Raw genomic sequence first — 21073 nt, 5'->3', positions numbered from 1 at the left:
CTCCCACCACTGTTTGGCAATGTGAAGATTACCAGGCCTTGTACCCACTGGGAAGCCAGGGAGGCTGGGGAGAGGACACCTCACTCCCACTGAGTCAGAGATACACTTCAAAACAATCTGTATTTGCATCAGGCCTATGCACTCTCACTGCAAAGCAATTTGGGGTAAAAGCCAACTCAGAGCAAGATTTGTGCCCTCTTGTAGGGGTGAACAACAGTGACATGCACTGATGTCCACAACACACTATTTTAAGACTTCTCAGTGAAGAAGAATTGCTATTTCCTGCCATTTTGCCAGCCCAAATCTCCACTAAGAGCTGGCACCTGTGTCAGTGGTTTATCAGCACTGGCTCAAAGTGAGGTCTCCAAAATAGTCCCCATCTGGATTGCACATTCCTCTGGTCCATTTTTATACCAGGGCCTTGCACAGGTTATTTAACAGCCTACTAAACCAGAGTCACTTCCTTCAGATCCTGCTGCTTTTTGAAACTCAATGGATATGATGAGTAGGTGCCCTCTTTATTAACCAAAGCTAAAATTGTCACCCTCAACAAAGAGGTGGCACAGTAATCTCCCCCAGCCCTTCCCTTAGGTAGGTGCTACAGCCAGATGAACATCACAACCTTCAGATCAAGGTCCCACCCCAGCCTCTCCATTCCAAGAAATTCTTGCATGGTATCAAGTCACTGTAGTGGCTGCCAACTACAGATGTCATTTCATACACAACTTCTGCACAGCTTTGCTAATTCAGCTGTGGGCAGCAGAACCAGTCCAGTATAATCAATTTTCCAGGATCAGGCATCCACCCCAGGTATGCACAGAGAAGTGATAAGCAGAGGGTTACCAGAAATGCCAGTAACAAAGGTCTGTAAAGTGCAATATGGTTTTGTGCAAAAGGGAAGGTGTTTTATGGAAGTTTAACAGGCAGACAAAAGACACAGAAAGGACACATCTGTGGGAAGCAAATGAGTAAATCCCACTAAAAATAACCAACATTTGAAAGTCTCATTGCTTCATGTTTACCTCTTGTTTCAACGACTCTGACACGGAGATCCCGTCAGTTGTTGTTTGTCAGAAGGGAATAGGAGGGAGAGACTATGACAGATCATAGTCACAAAGAACTGCTCAGTTAAAAAGAGAATGAAGTATCCTTACCCTTGTTCTGTCCTCAATTTCATAGATGCGAAGCTGCATGGGAACATTAAAGCTATGCAGGATATTTCCACCAAACACCAGAGAATCTACTGGAGTATAAACAGCGTGTATCCACCCTAGAGAGGGAAAGCAAAGAACTGAGAATGCCTCGTGCTATGTAGCATTACAGAGCAATTTAAAATAAAATTTTAACAACCCTCTGAATCCCACTGTGCTGGGGATGAGAGGTTAAAGCAGTGAAAGGTTAAACGGGATGCTCACAGCCACACTCCAGGACCAGTCACAGCAGAAGGGCACCTTGTGACGTGCAGTCTTACAACCCTCTGTAAATCAGTTCTATTTATTCACCCAACACTTACAGTGTTTACTGAGCACACGCAAGTTTATGACTCAACCACATCCATGACTAAGAAGTAAATTCAGTCTGTTCCATACACTTGGCTCTCAGACTGGCACCTCCAGAATGGCTGCAAACCATGTCAGCAGTGCTGGTGGGCCAATGGTTGTGGAACTGGCCTGAGCCACACCAAACTTCCTTCACACTAGCACCAGAATACACCTTCAGAGGTAAAAGATTTTAAATAATTACCAGCCCTCCTTCAGGGGTGAAAGTTTCATCACCTACAATCAACTTCCTGAAGTAACCAAGAAATCATTTTCACTGCAAGCCTCAAGTTAAGGGATTTAACATTTCTGGTACTGGAGCTGATGAGACTGTTCTGACCCAATGCTACAAGGGACTGAATTAATTTCACAGGCTCCAAAGAATCTTCTATCACAGTGAAAATCCAGGCACAGCAATTCAGACAGCCACACACCAGCTCTTCTGCCTCTGCATTGTTTGCTTGGTCTGTCAGGAGCTGAAGCTCTGGCTATGCAAGACTGTAGCCTCTGATCTCTGCAGTGAAAAAGGAATTGATCCTGCTAATGATCTGGGACCCACAGAGACCTGACACTTTTTTCCTCTTCTTTTTAATGAAAAGCATTACAATTTATAAACCAGCAGACAGCAAAGCAACATGGGGGGCAGTCAATTTTCTCCTGACTGTGCAGTACTTTCCATTAAAGCTGTGGCAGCTTTCCCTCACTTCCAGATCAGTGAGGGAGCAGGAAAATGCCATTCAGCCTAGAGGGTTTTCCAGCCAGCAGCCACAAAAGTGCTCCTCCACAACAATTTTTCAACCATAAAGGCCTGCAAAGCTCTATCTGGGAAGTCCTTGAGCCCCAGCAGATGGCAGGGCTGGGGCTTTCATTTAAGGGCATGTTGGTAGGACAGTGATAGGAAGGAAAAGAAATCAGCACTAGAATTTTCTCCCTGGAAACACAAGCACTCTGGATACATTTTTCTGAATTTTAGAGTCACAGAATGGTAGAGGCTGGAAGGGACCTCTGGAGGTCCAACCCCCATGACCACCTAGAGCCAGCTGCACAGAACTATGTCCAGATGGCTTCATGGTATCTCCTGGGATAAAGACTCCACAGCCCCTCTGGACAGCCTGTTCCATGTTTCAGTCAATTTACAGGTCTGACTCCACACACTAAATGTGATGCATATAAAACCAGCAGGTGGCTCGTGGCCCAGGCAGCTCTCGGAATTATTCCATCCTTCCTTCTCTGGTCAGCATAATTTCAGTGACAGAGATCCAGCCTGTTTGTTACTTCCAAATCAAGAGCAATCAACTAGAGAGGATTTTTTTTTTCATGTAAGGGTAGGGTGGCAACTACACATATCAACACTATAAATATTTCACAGCTGAAGTAATTCAGCACCTCACATGAAATACATCAGTCTGTACTAAGAGCAAACTACTACAAAAATACATTATCTTCATCCTAGTCTTTGGGAAGGAAAATAGATCCAAGGTCAAGGAAGTTGGGGTTACTGCTTCCATGGGGTAAACAAAGATTTCTGTGGTTGGGGGAAAGGATGGAAACCATGTGCTGAGGCAAACCTGGGTGCTGAAACACAGGGTTGGTTTGCGTGACAATCCACCTTAATTGTCATGTTTAGAGATGAACAAACTGAAATTTGAAAAAGTGAAATGACTTGCATGGCCCCACAAGCGAGTGGTGGCAGAAGACAGCTCAGAACCAGGCAGTTCCCAGCAGAACACTGAGGAGTCCTCAGCACCACTTCCCACAGCAGTTCTCTCAGCACAGGTGTCAATGTCCAACCTTAGTGCAGCTGTTATTTTAGTGAAATTATCAACATCGTTCAAAACACAATTTGTTATCAAATATTTACAACTTGATTAAAAGGAGTAACTCAGCTAATTCTTGTCTTATTTGAAATTTTAAAATAAGTTAGCCCTTCATTTAATAATCAATAAAATTAAATCACATCAATGCAGTTCTTTGAGTGGGTGCTTCCACTGAAGCCACAGAGTAGCCTTGTCCTACAAATTTTATTTCCTCAGTGAACATTTCACACTGGAGTGCAGCTGGTTTCATTGTTTCCTGCTCTTTGGGTCTCTCAACACACTTTCCTTGACTTTGCAGTGCCACCCCCACGAGATGCCAAGGGTCTTTGTGTTAATAGCTCCTAGACTTTCTTGGTAGTAGTCCCAATACTTTTGGGAGAAATGTGGAAGTATCTATCACTGGCTTGAGCCAATGCTCCAACAAATAGTGTTACAGACATAACAAACCCTGCACAAAAGAATAATGAACACAAATATCAAGCATCTATTTCAAGCATCTATTCTTTGTACTTGGTACAGCACAAACTGAAAATCTTCTGTAAAGTATCTGAAACAACCTCTGGTTCTGTGGAGGTCTTTAATTCCCTACTTGCATTTATAATCCAGGACTAAACATCTTACAAGCAATTAGTACCTTCAGCTCCCAGCTGATGAATTAACTGAACACTAGGTCCTTCAAGATGCAAGTATTTCTAATAACAAGACTGAAAATATTGCTGTTAATGACACAGTTGTCAGTAGTAAAACTCTTTAATAACACAGCTCTAAAATCCATCAGGATTAGGAAAAGAAAAATAAACGAAAGACCAAGCAACAAAGTTATCATATAAGTCCTGGGAAGTCAAATTCCTACCCCTGCCAAGGCAGGGATGATTTCCAGGCATGGCTGTGACACAGGCACAGATGATGCCTGTGGGTACCATCCCCACACTGCTGAAGCGCTGAGCTGGGCACACAGCTCAGTGCTGGGGAATCCCAGATTTCCTGCAGTCCATGTGCTCCCATAGGCAGCATCCAGCTCAGCCCCTCTGCAGGACACAGCCCTGTCAGAGGAGTCACCTGTGCATAAAATAGATTTTGGTCACTCAGCTGTGCAGCATTTCAGTCACACTGCATCCCAGAATAGCTTCCACTTGCCTGAGGAACGTACGTGCATAATTGAAACTGCAGAGACATGAGCACCAAGAGGTGGATTCCAGGGACAGAGGACAGACGGGCAAGGTTAGACAAAAAAGATGGGAAAACTGACAAGGTACAAAATCCCAGCAAGATTGGCACAGATGTTACAGAGGAAAAAAACCCAACATGAAAATCTCTTGTTCTAATAACCAGGCTGTGTATGGAGACAAACTGGAGGTCAGCACCAGAAAAGTAGAAGTAGAAGGAAAGAGAGATGAGCAGAAAACAGGAAACAGTTTCCATCAGGGTAATGTATTGTGGAAATGAGCTTTGAGGAAAGAGAAGCTTGGATGGCACATTCAATCCATTCCCACAGCTTAGCTACAGCACGACTCAGAAATAAACCGAGGAGGATGAATGTTCATTGTGACCATTTGCAAACAAAAACACCCATTTCATCAGCTCCCCAACTACCACGGTTTTTAAAGGGGAAGACAAACCTCCAGAGCAGGAGGTGCTGTACATATGGTGAAGACAAAAAGACAGCCAAGGGATTTTCTTTAATGTCATCCACCACACCCCTGCTTCACCTTCACCTGTGCTGTTACATTTTGCTGGATGCATGGAAGGTCTGTTGACATTTTAGAGCATGTCACCTGTACTGAGCAGCCTGTCATGTCTTCTGCTGTCTGTGTCTGACTTCCAGCTCTCAGCACAAACTTGTCACACAGCCTCCGATACCGACACCTCTGAGGTGAGTTCATCAGTTCTCTGCTCAGTGACTGCTCTGTGCTGCTCACACAAACCCTGCTACTGCTGCACAACCCTCTGTGTTTCATGGCTTCGTGCTAGTCAGGAGATAACACCTCACCTCTTGGTAATTGTCTCAAAAACGGAGAAAAATGCAGAAATTTTAATTTTATCCTTAATGCTAAAATAAAACCATTGGAATAATATCAGAACAACTGGAATAAGGACGGAAAAAGCCAAAAGTCAGCGGAACAAGAAATGGTTAGTTTTTGTCTGAAAGCCACAATCAAAAGCACCTGCTAAATATTACCTAAAGCTACAATTAAATGCTACAGATGAGAGGAGGACATTGACTGTGTGGTTTTGAGGACCAGTCATGAACCAGGAAGCTCCTTGCCCGTGGGTGACCATTTGCCCAGCAGCAGTGACAAGCAGGAGGAACCAGCCTGGCCCCGGGGCAGCTCCAGCAGCCACTGCCCAGTCCTGCCCACCACAGGCTCAGCCACGTGGGATAAACGGATTTGGGAGCACGGACACTGCAGTCACTGCTCACAGCTCTCGTGTCAAGCCTCAAGAAGAAGACCATCCACTCAGCCACTTAAGGTTTTTCCGAAGTTGGTGGTTTTTATTTCAGCTCCTGGCGATCAGTAAGTGCTTTTTCCTTCCCAAAACAATCCTAGTGTATGAAGCCAAGCCAGCACTGAGCAGGAATTCTCTTCAGGAGACTCAGAAATGCTCTCAGCTGATTTACAGTTATGAATTATTCCACCACTCCTAAGAAACACTTGAATATTTAGATGTTATCATCTCTACTAAATCAAGAAGGTAAAATTAACAGTAACAAACACTTTTTCTGAACAGTTAAAAGAAAGATATGATCTCATTATCTTTTGAATTTTATAAAACAAGTATTATTAAACATTGCAAACTTGTTAGAAGATTTCAGTGGGCTGCAAATTCCTACTCAAGGATGCAATCATCCATCTGAGAATAATGAAAAAGAATATTAACTTATAAAGCTATGGGGCAAACAGCCTACAAGCTCCCAGCCAAAACCATGCTGCATCTGTTTCCATTAGTAACTGAACTGATATTTTGCCTTGTGATGTAGAAGTTGCCACACATTTTCTTGCAATTCTGTAGCAACTTGGGGTGGAAAAGATGAACTATATATGTCTCAAAAATAAAAAGTGACTAAAGAGAACCTGAGAGTGGGCACTGCCAGCAAATCTCAAAAGAAGAATGACTCCATCATAACAGTACCCGCAACCAAATCTATCAAGGAAAGATCATGTTTACATTTTTAAAGTTAAGTATTCACTAATTCTGCCTGAGTAGTACAAGTAATACAGCAACTCTCAATCTTAAATTGTGTTTAAGAATGAGGCAGAGCTTGGCATTAGATACAGAATCAAAAATCCAGCATCGTGTTGTCACATTCCATCTAAAAGCAGACACTCAAAGCAAAAAGCCTCTCCTCTTTGATCCTCTCCACCAATCTTCTTCATGTGGCCCCTGAGGTTCCAGGGATAGAGATTCCATTAATGTCAGAATGGGAAAAGCTAAACAGCAACCAAAAACCAGCCAGGCAGTTCTGCAGCCCTAGCACACCACCCTGCAAAAAATATACCAGCCAGACTTTAATAGCCTGTCATTCTCCCTGCTGTAAGGGCTCTGTGCCACCTTCTGGCCCCATCACACAATAATCCATCAAACTCTCACTGGCACAGCAGAGGTGACCTAGGACCACACACTCCTAATAGGCAAAATGCCACTGATAACCACTGAGACAGCATCTGAAACACTTTGAATCCCTGCAAATAGCTGCCTGCAGTTCACACAGAACATCTCTTTCTGTCCACTCTCTTTCCCAAAAACATTCATCTGAGAAAGGTCATTATTCCTGCATTTGACTGGAGACAAGAACTCTGGAGCACTCTCAGGTTACCACAATAATTAAGAGACACTCTAACAGCACATTTCCATGCCAAAGGCCCTGAAGTGCAGTACAGAGAACATAAGAAAAATAAAGTAAAACAAACTGCTTACTCCTCAGTGGAACACTGCCAGCTCCCAGGTGAAACACAACTGTTATGAAATTGCATGCAGCAACATGAGAAGTTTGAAGAAGAACCAGAAAGGACCATCATCCAGTTGACAGGAGGTCACCCTGTCTGGATTCTGATCATACCATCGGAATGTTGAATAAATCAGCACCTGCAGAAGTCTTCTGCAATATCTAATGGCAGCCCAATATCTCACCTCTTCCATGGACTCATGTTGAAGATACAGATTTGAAGAGCCTACAGTAAGATCAGAAGACCCAACCCAAGTCCACGGCTGCTCATGAGCCCACTGCCTCTGCCCAGTGACAGAGGCTCAGAAAAAGGCTGTAAGAATAAGAGGATGATAGAGCAACCCTCGGCAGCATCAGCCATCTCCTCCCAAAGGAACTAAAAGCAGGATGTTTGCAAATTTTCTGAGACCAATCCCACTGCAAACCCTGAAATCAACTTATATCCACAACAAATGTGGCAACTACCTCGGAGGTCAGCAAAAGTGGTCTTAACAAAAAAAAAAAAAAAAGAAAAACCACGTTTACCCATATTCTGGCAGATAACATCAGTGACAATCCAGAACTGGCTGGAGTTCACCTTTTCAAGACACTGAGTGCTCTCTGACTTCACAATATTAGCAGGCAAAACCACTGCAAGACACATTTTCCACAAGATACCACAAGCTGGCTGCTTTTGTCTGCACCAATTTTACATGTGCAAACTCCCCAGAATTTGAAGTGCAAGTGTCTGCACCAGACATACATACACAAAAAGTGTATATATGTCTGGTGCAGACACTTGCACTTCAAAAGTAATTTTTTGAAAGAGAGGCCTACCAAAAAACTGAGAGAAAAGCAAACAAGTTTAACATATTTCAAATTATGGCAAAAATCCTGTTTGTAGAGGACAACAAGCAGGAGGAGAAAGACAATATCCATGTCAGAGGTCCACCACTCACAATCAAAATTACATATTCAGCAAGGCTTAAAAGAGCAAGTGGGTTGAAAAAAAAAGATGAATTTTTGTGTACACTTAGTTTTGAGCTTGGATTTAGGAAACAACAATGATGTTTAGGAGGACATGAGAAGAACTAATGTGGTGTCCAGAGACCAAGAGAGAGGGAAATCAATGAATGCACCACTTGAGAAAACAAGTGCAAGGAGAGAAGTGAAAGACAGTTTACAGAGAATAAAGACTGGAGTGGAGGGTGAAGGGCAAGCGAAGGAGGGAGAAAGGTTCCAGTGAAGTTATGCAGTGATGAAAAAGGAGGAAATACTTATGGGAGAAGCCCTGAAGATAAAAAAACCTGGTTGACTGGCATTAGCTTAGTGAGCAGTATTTCAAAAAGGCTGCAGAGGAACAGTCAGGATGTAGCAGAGCAATTGGCGTGTAGAAGCCAAAAACAAATCCACAGAAATCCTGAGCTGTAGAAATCTGAGGGATGCTGCCCAAACACTGATTCTGTGTCCCAGCACAGTGATGGGAATACCTTAATTACTACTCCATTAGCACCACTACAACAGACTCCAAACATTTCACACATCCCCCCTGAAAAATCATCACATGGTGCAGAAGAAAACTACACCAAAAACAGTACTGGACAAGCTCTAGATTTGACTGTGACTGGACTGTTGTTTCCCTACTGAGACAATAACTGAGCACTGAAATTATGCTTTTTCTCTTCTGAATCATCACAGTTTCCACCTGAACACACTTTATAAAGAATTTCCCTTTTATTTGGATGTGAGTCAGATAGGCAGCATCCCCTGTCCACTACTCCAGAGTGATATGTGTTATCTTGACCAGATTTCAGCTGTGGTGAATGCTTACCATATGAAAACTTTACATACTAAACTCTGCCCATGGTAACATACACAGTGTAAACATCCTGGGGCTGCAGCACTTTTCCTGTATAAGGAAAAGTTTGCTCCCGTCCTGGGGAAACAACAGTTTGAGTTCTACAGAAAAAGATTTAAAAGTCATTCCCTGACACTGGCAGCAGTTATGGCCTCCTCCCCTCCTAACCTTCAGCTGGTCCAGCATCTTGCATCTAATCTGGTCATAAACCTCAGAATGGCACAGTGTGTGTATTTCTCAATCAACAATTACACTGACACCAGTTGCATTAATGGAAAAGGCCAGGTTTCTAGTTGATTTTATCACTTTACCACTGACTTTAGAAGAGTTATCATCCTTGACTCACCAGGGGGAATCAGTGAAGTGGGAGATGAGAACATGTAACAGTGCATGGCTCATGTGGAGCAGACCTATGGGGCTACCAGGGTACAGCTGGACTCCTGCAAGAACATCCCTCAGAATCCCAGCTTGCCCTCCCCCTCCCCATATTTAGGAGGAACTCCTAACATGCTGAAAAATGCACCTTGGCCCATAACAATTCACTGTGCTGATGATATTGGGCTCAATTCCTCCTTGATACCACAGCTGAGATTGAGCTCTCAGTGCTCTGCAGGGTTACAAACACCAGGAGAAATCTACTAGTTTAAACTTAATCCTGAAAGGATGATGGCAGTGATGGAGAGGAAAATACCCTGAGGCCCTAGTGAGCACTATAATTATGCCTTCCCCAAGAATGATCCCCATCCTTGTCCAAGTGTTTGTACTTTTGGGGATTTACTGGATCTACTGCTGATCCCAGATTCTCAGACAAACCTTCCATTTCCCAGCACATTGTGATTTCACTCCCTCGCTTGTCCTCTTACAATCTTCTCTACATACCTCACTCTCGCAGTGCTATGGTGTAACAGCATTTCTAAGACTACTCCCAAAAATTACTTGAAAGCAGAAGCAGAGCAGGGTATTTTATGGGAAAGGTCCCTTGCTGAAATGTTCCCCATTCACAGCCTGGCTGAGCGCTAATTCCTCTACACTTTCTGTGACCAAACCTGTAATTAGAAGGTATTTCCTCATGGATGAGTTGAGGCTGGTCAAGGGTTTATCAGGCTCAATTGAAACTACAGGACACGCTGGTTTTACAGACATCTATAAACAAAATCTAAACACTAAGAACACTTCTAAAGCACATAAAAACCACTTTCAAACATTAACTAACATGATACGTGCACAAACCAGAGCAAAGAGGTCACAGGAATTGACCTGTTTTACACAGCTGTGCTCAATTCACTGACCTGGAACAGCCTTTAATTAGGCATTTCCATACTCTTAAAACAAAGGCAGAAATAATGCCCTTTCACACAAATAAGAGATTTGCAAATAAGTTTTCCAAACAACATAGAGCAGAGCAAAAATCCTTGAATCTATGAGGTGCTTACAGAGAAATTATTCATAAATGCCTTTCAAATCTGGCATGGGGCCAAAAATGTCTGAGGTATTGGCATTTCTGTACTTGGGGCTTTCCTAAGAAAACAGAAATGACAGTCAAAAACCCATTTGGAATCACTTTGTGTCTTTGTGTCAGCCACCATGTTACAGCTGTGTCCTGTCCAAGCTCGCACAACCTGCAGTTTTCCAGCTGCTGAACATGACTAAACTGACATACAGAAAGTCTTACTTGTAGGAGGCTTTTCACAGGAGGATGGAGATAAATAGAAGATGCAGTAATGGGATCTAAGCAAACAGCACAGCCACATTCAAACACCCAGTTTGAACAGTAATGGCACATTCTGACCTGTTTCAAGGCAAGATCTAATTCCTCTAACAGATTAACTCCTTCACCCTCAAAGTCATTTTTCCTGTCATCTCCCAGGCTGATTCTTACCAAATACTTACAAATGTGCACATTTGTGGCCTTCAATTGATCCTAACTCCCCAGATGAGAAGAACATTGTCCCTGTCTCTACATGGCCTGCATTCTCACTGCTTCTAGGGTTAAAAAATAATAATCCTATATCCACAGAGTAATTAATTCCAGAGCTGAAAATCTACCAGCCTACCTTTCTGTCATGTAGAAAGTCTACCTATATGTATTTCCCCAGTAAGATCCAATTGACAGAGGCAAGGTGTTAAATTATTATAAACAAACTTATGATCCCATAATAGTCACAGAAAGCAAAGTCTGATATAATCTTAAAGGAGGGCTGCTACACATTCCACCATCCTTAATCCAATTTAGGCAGGAGCAGAAAGGGCTGAAGCATCATCCTTCAAAGCAACAACTATCTGGTGGCTTTGCAAGATGAGCCTGGATCATGCAACACAGCTACTGAGGTGGGCAGCAGTGTAAAACTGAGTGTGGCTGGGCTGCTGGAAGATGTCCAGATTCAGCACCATCTGAACAGTTATAACAATGAAGCTGTTTCCCCAAGAAGCAACCTGAGGGAACACAGCACCTGCTCTCCCATGGACTGGAATCTCTCTTGAGTTCCACCAAGACCCATGTCTGGCTACAGATAGAGGCAAAGAAGCAAGTTACTGAATTGCAGGTGAAACCTGCCAGAAAAGATCACAAAAAGAGAAAACTGTCTTTCCCAGAAAGCTAACAGCAGCAGTCAGTACAGCTCTGATGAGAAGTGGTGAACTGACAGCTCCAGAGGCCCAACTCCTCTCTCCTTTCTCCCAGTACACACACATGATCACTCACACACTTCCTCATAGTACATTTTCCATCAGTCCTAATTTCTGGAAAATTAAGCACATTTAGTCCCTGGCCTTTCTTTTACCACAGCAAATAAAGAGGTCAGTATAGGGTTTAGGTGTGAAGAATTGTTTTACACAGAACTGATAGTAAAACACAATCCCAATCATTCCAGAAGGTTAGTTAACAGGGATACCTGAAGGAATGAAGAACGTGTAGCCTTGTTTCAGCTCAATTCTTTGGCATCGTTCCACCCTGTCTCCCAGAAAGATATCACTTTGCTTTCCTGAGAGAACCCATTCTTCATAAAGTTCTAGATTCTGCAGGGTAGGTGGAATCAGCCAGAAGATCTAAAAACAAAATGAAGATTTCATTATTACCAACAGTCAACAAAAAGAAACAGCTGAGAAACTCCACCAAGGCTACAGTGTGTTAGGCAAATGAGCTGCTTTCTGCATGAAACACTTGTTTTCCAGGTGTTGTACACAGAGGCACACACAGACAGCAGCAGCAATTAGCCCACGTGCTGGAAGTGGCTGGGTAACTGTCACTTGTCATCTCTCTTCCAGAAATATCTTACTCAGAAGCTGCCTGTGGTTTACCTGCAGTTCAGAACAGCGTGTTGGTACAGAGAGGAACAGGAGCTGTTCCACTGACTTCAGTTCCCACTGTACACTGTCCACACTACAACTGGGAAAAACATCCTAAACCAGGAAAGATGGCAATGCAGCTGTACATGCTGTGTATTTTAAGGCTTCTGTATCCTTTAATGTTTCAGTTCTGGTTTATTGTGCTGTACACACCAAAGAAAGGTGGAATCTCTAAAAGGAACAGAAGCTTTAGCTACAGGAGACTTGTGAGGGCAGTCTGACCCAATAAGGGTACAGAGAGCCACATCTTGCTGCAAGATACTTCTGGACCACACAGCAACAGCAAGCCTAAAAGCACCACCACCAGCAAATAACACATTTGGTATTTCAAATAAATCACTTGTTTGTTTCATAACGGTGACTGGTGTCCTTCTAGTTCAGTAAACTCTGCGTGTATCAACAAAGCTGCTGAAGCAGTCTGATCACTGGCTGATCCCCTCAAGGAAAAAAAAAGAGAGAGAAAGAAAGGAAAAAAAAAAAAAAGGAAATAAAACAACCCCTCCCCTCTGCAAGAGGTGCAAAGAAATAAAACCAAATATCAAAAAAGGTTCACCTACCTTCCCCCCACGGAAAACGTGATACCACACTGAAGTGCCACCAAAATCAATATGAAAATCAGTGAAGCATCCTTTCACACTCATCAAACAGTACCTGCAGGTAGAGTGAAGGACAAAAATGAATCAATCTGAAACAGTATTTTTCACATCTTAATTTGCAGAGGTTAACTGCCTGTGCAATGCTGCTTCCACCAATTAAGTTTCTGCATTTACAGTACAGGAATTTATCTCACGAAGGTAACAAGGTTTCTGCTGAAAAACCCTCTCTCCATGCCTGAGTTTGCTCTTCATACAAGAGGAATTAAAGCTTCCAGAGTTAAGGAATAGAAAAACATTAGAAGTTAGGCTGTTCAGAAATATTTCTTACGGCACTGCCAGTCTCTGGGGTGATCTGTTTAATGCTCTCCTTCATCACTTCAGAGACACAACCTTCACCAAAAGTTGTACGCAGATTGCTTCAAAGTTTTGAAAAATCTAATTTGCTTATAAATCCTCCTGAATGTTCTTCACCTACTTGCCACTTATGCCATTTTTGCAAGGATTAGGGGACAGAAACCTCATTTGGCAAACTAACTCCTTTTTGTTCACATTTCTAGGCATTCTGCATCAAAACACATAAAGGACCCAGCTGGCAGCCACACTAACTATCAAATCCACTATTTTTTACGCCGTCTTGATACAGGATTTGAGCAGTTTCAAGTCTGCATTGCTGGAAAAGACACAAGAGCTGTGGTCTGGCTGCAGGAATCTCCAGCCTGCAGCCACCATCTGTAACTAATGGCCGAATCACAGCCGCCCTCCTCACTGTAGGCACCTTTGCAAACGCAGGAAACACACACCACTTAACCCACTAACCTCTTTTCCTTGTTCCGGTCTCCGTTTCATGGCTTTTTTTTTTTTTTTTTTTTTTTTTTTTTGGGTTTGGTTTGGTTTTTAAGGGGAGTTATGGAAACACTACCGGAAGGGGATTTGTTAATTTTTTTTTTTTTTTTTTTTTAAATAGAGGGGAAAAAAAAAAAAAAAAAAAAAAAAAAAAAAAAAGGTTTGATTTAAGTGTGCCTTTTTCTGCTCACATTCAGGTAGGAGAAGCTCAGCAGTATGCAGCCGGCGTGCAGAAGTCCCTGTAGATGATAGGCTGGGAAGGACCTTACCATGTGTCTGCAGAAGGCTGGCAAATCAGAGCCACTCTGGGTCTATAAGAGCCGCTGCCTAGCAACCACATCCCGAGCCGGAGTTGACAGAATGATACGCAATGCTGTCATGAAGACAGTCAATTTGTGGGCTTCAAAAAAGGTCCTGCGCCTTCATCTCACAATTAAAACCTCTCCTTGTGCAATTACACGTCTCTCCTCTTGCCCACTCTGGAATTTTTTTAATTTTTTTTTTTTTTAATCCTTCAGAAGCAGGAAGAAGCTTTTGCTGCCCCTGGGGTATTTCAGATGCTTCAAAAATCACAGCTAGCCAAGAAGCTGTCTACACTCTCAATATGCTCCATTTCAAAATATGAGTCCTTCCCTCCCAAACACTTTTTTTTAAAAAAATCTCCTTTTATGTTTTCTCTACCAAGATGTTGTTGATTACAAGTCAGATAGAATTTAAAAACAATAAAAGAAGCCCAGAAAGGAAGTTGCTTTTCTTCCAGCCAAACTGCAAAAAGTCACAGATTGAATAATTATTGCTCATTAGGAAAAAGAAATCAGCATAGAAATTCTCAGCTTGTAAGCAGTGCCGAGTATTAGAGGTTTGTGTTGTTTTAAAGTAAAAAAATTCAAATCCTTATGGAGTCAATTATTTTCAGTTTCCAGAATGCCAGATATAAAATACTTCACACTAACAACAAAAATTTTCTAGACAGTGCTACCTATCAACAATCACTTCCTGAATTAAGTTATTCTGGAAGAGCAAACACGGCCTGGGCATTAGCTGTTTTTAGCTATTTCTCAGTAGTCAATAACCTAAACCTGAAGCATTCAAACTGTTTATGTTCAGAGAGGTAATAACAGGATTGAATCCTGTCAAATCAAAGCACTTTAAATTTAGTTTTGTGAGAAAACACCAAAGCAGGTATAACTGTGAACACAGAACTATTTCTTTTCCTTGTTTTTCCCCATTTCCCCCTCTGTTTTCTTGAAACTCCTCTAAACACAATTTCCACTTCAATAAAGGCGGTTTTAGTGGAAGAGTCACTTATGGCGATTAGTAAGAACCTGCAAAGCATTTGGAAAATAAAGTGTTTTTCTTTCCATCCACAAACAAGCCATGCCTTAATTTATGCTGTTAATCTCCCAGGCCTGCTTTTGTCCAAGCCCAACAGCTCCCAGGCGGCTCAGGAGCCTGCGGGAGGATCTTCCGCCATCCAGCTCTCTCCCTGTTTGCCAGAGTCTGGCACAATGCCTTTGCATTGACCTCTACAGCTTCCTCTTCCAATGTACACCGCAGTCACATGGTCCCGGCACACTCCATGGCACTGCTAATCTCAGGCACCGCTCGGCTTCTCATCACCAACAGCTGCTGATTTGGGGAACCACTCAACTTTTCAGGGTTTTCCATAATAACAGTGGAAAAAAAAAAAAAAAAAAAGGGTAAAAGGGGGGAAAGCCTTAACATAGCATCCACGTTGAAAGAAATTCAGGAAATACATCCCACTGTGTGCTGTGACCACAGCGCTCTGGGCCAGGGCAGGTACAGTGGCTCCAGGAACACAATCCCCCGTCAGGCTTGGGGACACAACCTGACTAGAGTTACACCCTGAAAACACAAGCGACCCAGAAGATGCCCCAAGCTGAATATTTTCACAACTGCTACCACATCCAACCCCTGCACACTCCACTTTATCTCCCTGCACAGCCTCAGACAGGGTTTTAAAACATGCAGCTGCTTGTAATCTGTTGGGGGGGAGCTTCCCTTCCAGACTGAAGAGTTTGGTTTGTGTTCTCCACAAGCCTGAAATTTGTCCAGTTAATGTATTGTTATTAATGTATTGGAGGAAGGATTTGTGATGTGGAAAAAAGGGGAACTTCCCCCTCCCACCCCTTCCCCCACCCCCCCAAAAAAAAAGAGGGAAAAAAAAAAACATAAAACCCCACAAACATCTGGGAAAATTTCTTAGAAAAATGATGCGAAGAAATATGGAGAAACCTGCAAACTCACGAGGAAGAACAAACACGGAGATACAAAAAAAAAAAAAAAAAAGAAAAAAAAGAGTGGGAGATGACACAAATGAAGCTAAACCACTAAGCAAACACAGCGAGCTGGGAACACAGGAACAACACAGACACCGCTCCATAAACCAGCGCAGAGCCCACACTCCTAGGCAAACCCACAATGCACTCGCCACGCATCGCTACAAACCCGCAAGCAAACAGAGAAACAAAGACAGCGAGAGCCGCGCCGGGATGCGAAGGCAGCGCCGGGCAGGGCAGGCAGCGGCAGCGTTCATGCACATGGGCCCGGGAGACGCGAGCGGACGCACGGGCAGCAGCATTACCCTGAGCTCAGCTCCTTCTCTCCCGCAATAGGCACCGCGCACCATACGGCTCTATTCCCTCTGGCATTGCGAGGGCTCCCCTGCCACTGAGCTCAGCCCATAAACCACTCCCAAACCCCAGCAGAGGCTTCTGTTTTTTGTTCGGGCCAATGAGAAAAGTATAGCTCACTCTTCCTTCCTCCCAGGAGCAGCGCCGGCTGGTTGAAATCCCTGAGCCTGAAACCGAATACCACAGAGCCATGAGCCAACTGCAAGTGCCAGCGGCGGGGAAAGGCGCGGGCCTCGCTCGCCATCCCCGGGCGGCAGCGGCGCTCCGGTGTCGGGGCAGAGCGGCCCCCGGCAGCATCCCGGCCCCGCGGGGGCCCTTCTGCCGGGCCTGCCAGGGGCTGGCAGCAGGCAGCGGGAACAAAGGCTACCTCGGGGCGCCTCGGCCCGCACCGACAGCGCTCCCACACTGGGGCCCTGCAACTGGAAGCCACGAATTGCGCCGCAAGACAAAAGAAACCATTGTCACCCGGGAGGCACCGGCCCGGCTGCCGCCCCCACCCCCGCCTCCCCGGGCTCCGCCGCTGCGGGGATGAGCCCCAGCATCACCTCGCGGAGGGGTGAGCCCTGGCTGCTCCAGCGGGGATGAGCCCGGCTCCCCCGTTAGGGATGAGGAACCCCGGCTGGCCGTGCTCCGCAGGACCCCCCAGTACCGGGCCAGCCCTGCCCGTGGGAGGCCGCTCGGGGCCGGCCCTGTGCCCGTGCGGGACCAACCTTCGCCCCGTGCCCCGCCTGGGAGCGGCACCGAGCGCTGCCAGCCCGAGGGAACGAACCGAATCCTCACACACCGCGGCCGCCGCAGCCCGCGCACTTCAAACGCACATGAAAGGCCCGGCTCCTGCCCTGAGGGGTTACGGTCCGAGTCGGGCACACACAGGAACAACGCCCCAGATAAGAGAAGCCACTTCTCTGCCGTGCACCGGAGAGTTTGTGAAGTGCCTGCAAATCACACTCTCAGACCACACGGGCACCAAAGCAAGCGACAACACTTCCCTCGTCGCCCCCTTGCCCGGTCCCAGCCCCGGTGGAACAGCAAGGGTGTGCGGGGTGGATTTTTAATTTTTTTTTTCCCCACACAACTCGCTGCGAGCCAGGCCTGTCTGCCCCTGAAACAGCAGTTTGGTGTCTGTGAGAGCACAGCTCATTTCTTCATCCTGTGACAAGGCTGTTCAGCTCCAGGGCCACCACAAACTGTTGTAAACACTGGTGGTTATTTGAGTTACACGTGTGATGCTGCTCCTCCAAGTTCTACCTGAAGGAGGATTTGAGACTCGTGCACTGATATGAAGACATCACATTTTATTTACTTTGCTAGCTTAGAAAGTCTTAACGAACACGCACTTATTGGTGTAATTTTTTTTTCTGAATTATATTTATAGATGTTTTGTATCAAAAGCAATCCATAAATGGCATACAAAGTGCAGACAAGGCTCTCACATGTATAAACCAGTGCCAGGTTGCCTTGTGGGACCTGCGAAATCCCTCGATTCCCTGTCTCCAGAGGCACCCTCAGCTTCTAATTAGACCACAACTCAGCAGAGCATTTTAGCATCTGTTTAAATCCATCCCTACTTAGTAAAGGAATGAATAGAAAGGAACGGATGGCTGAACAACAGCCTGAGAGAGGGAGAATAGGGCTGAGGACATGCTAACAGAGCAGCGTTCCTTTGTGAACAGGTAGATGTTCCACACAACATACTCCATCCTTAACTGAAGGCCGGCATCATTATAGAGACCTATTACAGCAGTGCTTAGATATTTAAAGTAATAGAAAGAATTTTGAAGGTAAAAGGATGTTGCAGTGACTAAAGCTTTCGTTTTCATTTGTTCCACAGAACAGATATTACCAAGTTCTTAGAAATTCCTTGTACTGTTTCATGTCCTGAACTGTAGCTATTCACTGCTACTGCATTGCAAATAATCTTGCATGGCTACAAACACAAAAACTAATAAAGAGGATAATAATTTCAGCAGGGCTATCTCTTTTGATAAATGAAAAATCAAATTAGTACTTTTTTTTGAGGGAGGAGTTGACTCAGCTATAATCCAGATTGCTTCAGTACTAAAGTAATTTAAACAGAAAAACAAATCCCAGCTTGTTTTGAGCTACCTGAAAATGGTGTTGGTGATATAACAAACTTCTGCCCCTAAAAGCTGATTTAAGATATCATTGCCTTTTTCTCCTGGCTCTTGGTTACACAACATCTTCCCACTCTCATCCAGGATCTCATGTCTGCAGGACTTTTCTCGAGAACTTGCACCCTGGGAGGTGAAAGAGGGGACATAAACTATTGCCCCACTTAATTTGCTCCTCTAAGGCTCCCGTGAGGTAAGCAGCCATTTACCTACAGGCAGAAAAATAAGTTCATTACCCAGAATTTTTGGAAGAAGTTAATGGTGCAAGTCCAAGCGCAGGGCAGGGTGGGCTCCAGCGCGCGCGGTGCTCTGGTAACCGAAGCAGCAGATGGAGCGTTCTCTAACTTCACTCCCAGCACGGAACTCGACGTGCAGGAGCCAAGACAGACATTTGTGTCTGGTAATGCCATCTGTGTCTGCGAAACTGCAGCGCTCTCGCTGGAGTGCTTTTTGTTTGTAGGGAACACGTTAATGGTGGGGATGGCATACTGCAAACTCTCAGAATTATGGGAATGCTCAGAACAAGAAAAGAATGAATCGATCTCATTTCTGAGCAACAACAGTCATTAATAAAGCATATGAATATAGATGATTGGCATAAAAGAATGGGCAGTGTGAAGGAAGTAATAGCACTGAACTTGTGGCTCCACAACTGAACATTATTTCCTTAATAAGGGCTCAAACCCTCTGGATACTCACAGCAGTATCTGGTACCAGTATCTTTACATTAAAGGGACAAGGTAAATTCCCAAAGATGGAGAAAGCCAATCTCTTGAGGAGTTCATCTTTAAACCAGTCAAGCTCATGGAAGAGCAATCTCTTTGAGAGTCACTGAGCACAAAGAAACCACTTATACCTCAGGACAGCCCCTGCCTGGACTGCAGACAGTCAAAGTTCAGAAGGTAATTTTTAAGAGCGGCATCATTTTATGCTCACACCATTCTTACACTCCTGCCAGGGCATCAATGCCAGCATCTGACAGATTACTGAGAGCCACAGATCTTCGTCCTGATCTGGTACAGCTTCTCTTGTGCTCACAGACTGTCAGTGTTTGTTACTGGTTTTATCTTTGTGGCTTCTTCAGACTGATGAGGGGTTTGTGCCAACAGTGCTGTAAATCATCCTTCTCTAGTCTTTCTGTGAGATGACACTCAGTAGCAACATCCTCATCACTCCAGCTGCATCACCCTCGCCTTTAACACTCATGCCTGGTAACTCCTTTTCCCAACATCAAACTCTATTGTCACATTTCAAGCGTTCACAGTCTTTCAGTGTTTAGCTTCCCTGTACCTATCACATCTACTAGTTTATCAAGCTGTCAACCTCCACCTTCCCTTTGCCAGTGACAGCAACCTCCACGGCTCCATGTCTGCTTCTTCATCAGGCATCTCCTGCCTTTCTACCAGGCCACCCTCCACAAATGGGAAAAACTCCATGTCAAAATCTGTTGATTTGGTACGTCTCTAAAATCCCTTTGAAACCTACCATCTGGCATTCTGTGATGCAAGTAGTGAACTGCAAGCATATACTCTGCTTTTTCTGCTAAATTCTGTTAGTCATGTTGCTACCTTATCCTTCAAACCATCTCTGCCTTGCTCTGTTTACTTGCTACATCTTTTTCAGCATCTGGAGTGTGCCTGCTGTAGGAGAGGAATAGTTTCCTTTACTTCTTACCTTGTACCATCCATGAATCCTTAGGCCCTGAATCATGATTTAGTTTCTCAGCTCTGGCAAATTATAAATAATGTTATTTAGCTGACTGACCACTTGAGAAGCAAGTGCTGCACTGCTGCTGGTTTATTGTGTGACCTCAGGCAAGTCACTTAGGACATTTCCAAATGCATGGAGACTCCAATCCAACATCGAGTTACCCTAATGAACAGTTTGATCTTTTCAAAATGTAGGAGTATCTTTAACTTCCATTGAAATCAGTGGTGCTGAGCATAATCCCCAATGCTTGTCACAGAGTCTCTTCTTTTATGGAGACCTTTACCTTCCAAAATGTTTATTTTTACAGAACAAGAGTAAATGCTACATATCACTTCCTGACTGCACACTGCTTTGTATCTGTTGGTACCAATCTATTTTACAGTTTGGAAGGAGTTCTGAGTGATTTGCAGAACATCAGAGGTCGGTTCAACAGCAGAGCCTGGGATGCTGCCAGCATTCAGTCTGGCCAATAAAACAGAAACAGCAGTGAAGGGCTCCCAGGATTACCTGGTGTTCATCAGCCATACAGGTCATTACATCATTAAAGGAACCCCTGTCTCAGCTGTACTCATTCCCATGAAACTTGCAGTGCACATTATGAGGCTCCCAAATAGTTCCTTTTTCCAATCACCACATAAAAAGATTCAAGGAAGAC

General features: G+C 44.3%; 1 protein-coding gene across 3 annotated transcripts in view; it reads right to left on the bottom strand.

Moving 5' to 3' along the window:
- The window catches only part of KDM2B (lysine demethylase 2B), a 106426-nt gene that overhangs the window by 58482 nt on the left and 26871 nt on the right, over window positions 1-21073 (bottom strand). For all 3 annotated transcript variants that reach the window (XM_077787255.1, XM_021532716.3, XM_021532709.3), the window contains exons 7-9: window positions 13041-13134; window positions 12030-12183; window positions 1155-1270 (exon numbers count right to left, since the gene is read on the bottom strand). In XM_077787255.1, coding sequence (XP_077643381.1) covers window positions 1155-1270; window positions 12030-12183; window positions 13041-13134 — 364 coding nt within the window. The remainder of the gene's footprint in view (window positions 1-1154; window positions 1271-12029; window positions 12184-13040; window positions 13135-21073) is intronic.

Source organism: Lonchura striata, chromosome 18 (genome assembly GCF_046129695.1).
Source record: "Lonchura striata isolate bLonStr1 chromosome 18, bLonStr1.mat, whole genome shotgun sequence".
Taxonomy (NCBI): Eukaryota; Metazoa; Chordata; class Aves; order Passeriformes; family Estrildidae; genus Lonchura; species Lonchura striata.
The sequence above is the reverse complement of the archived record's forward strand: the minus strand, read 5'-3'. Positions and strand labels throughout refer to the sequence as shown.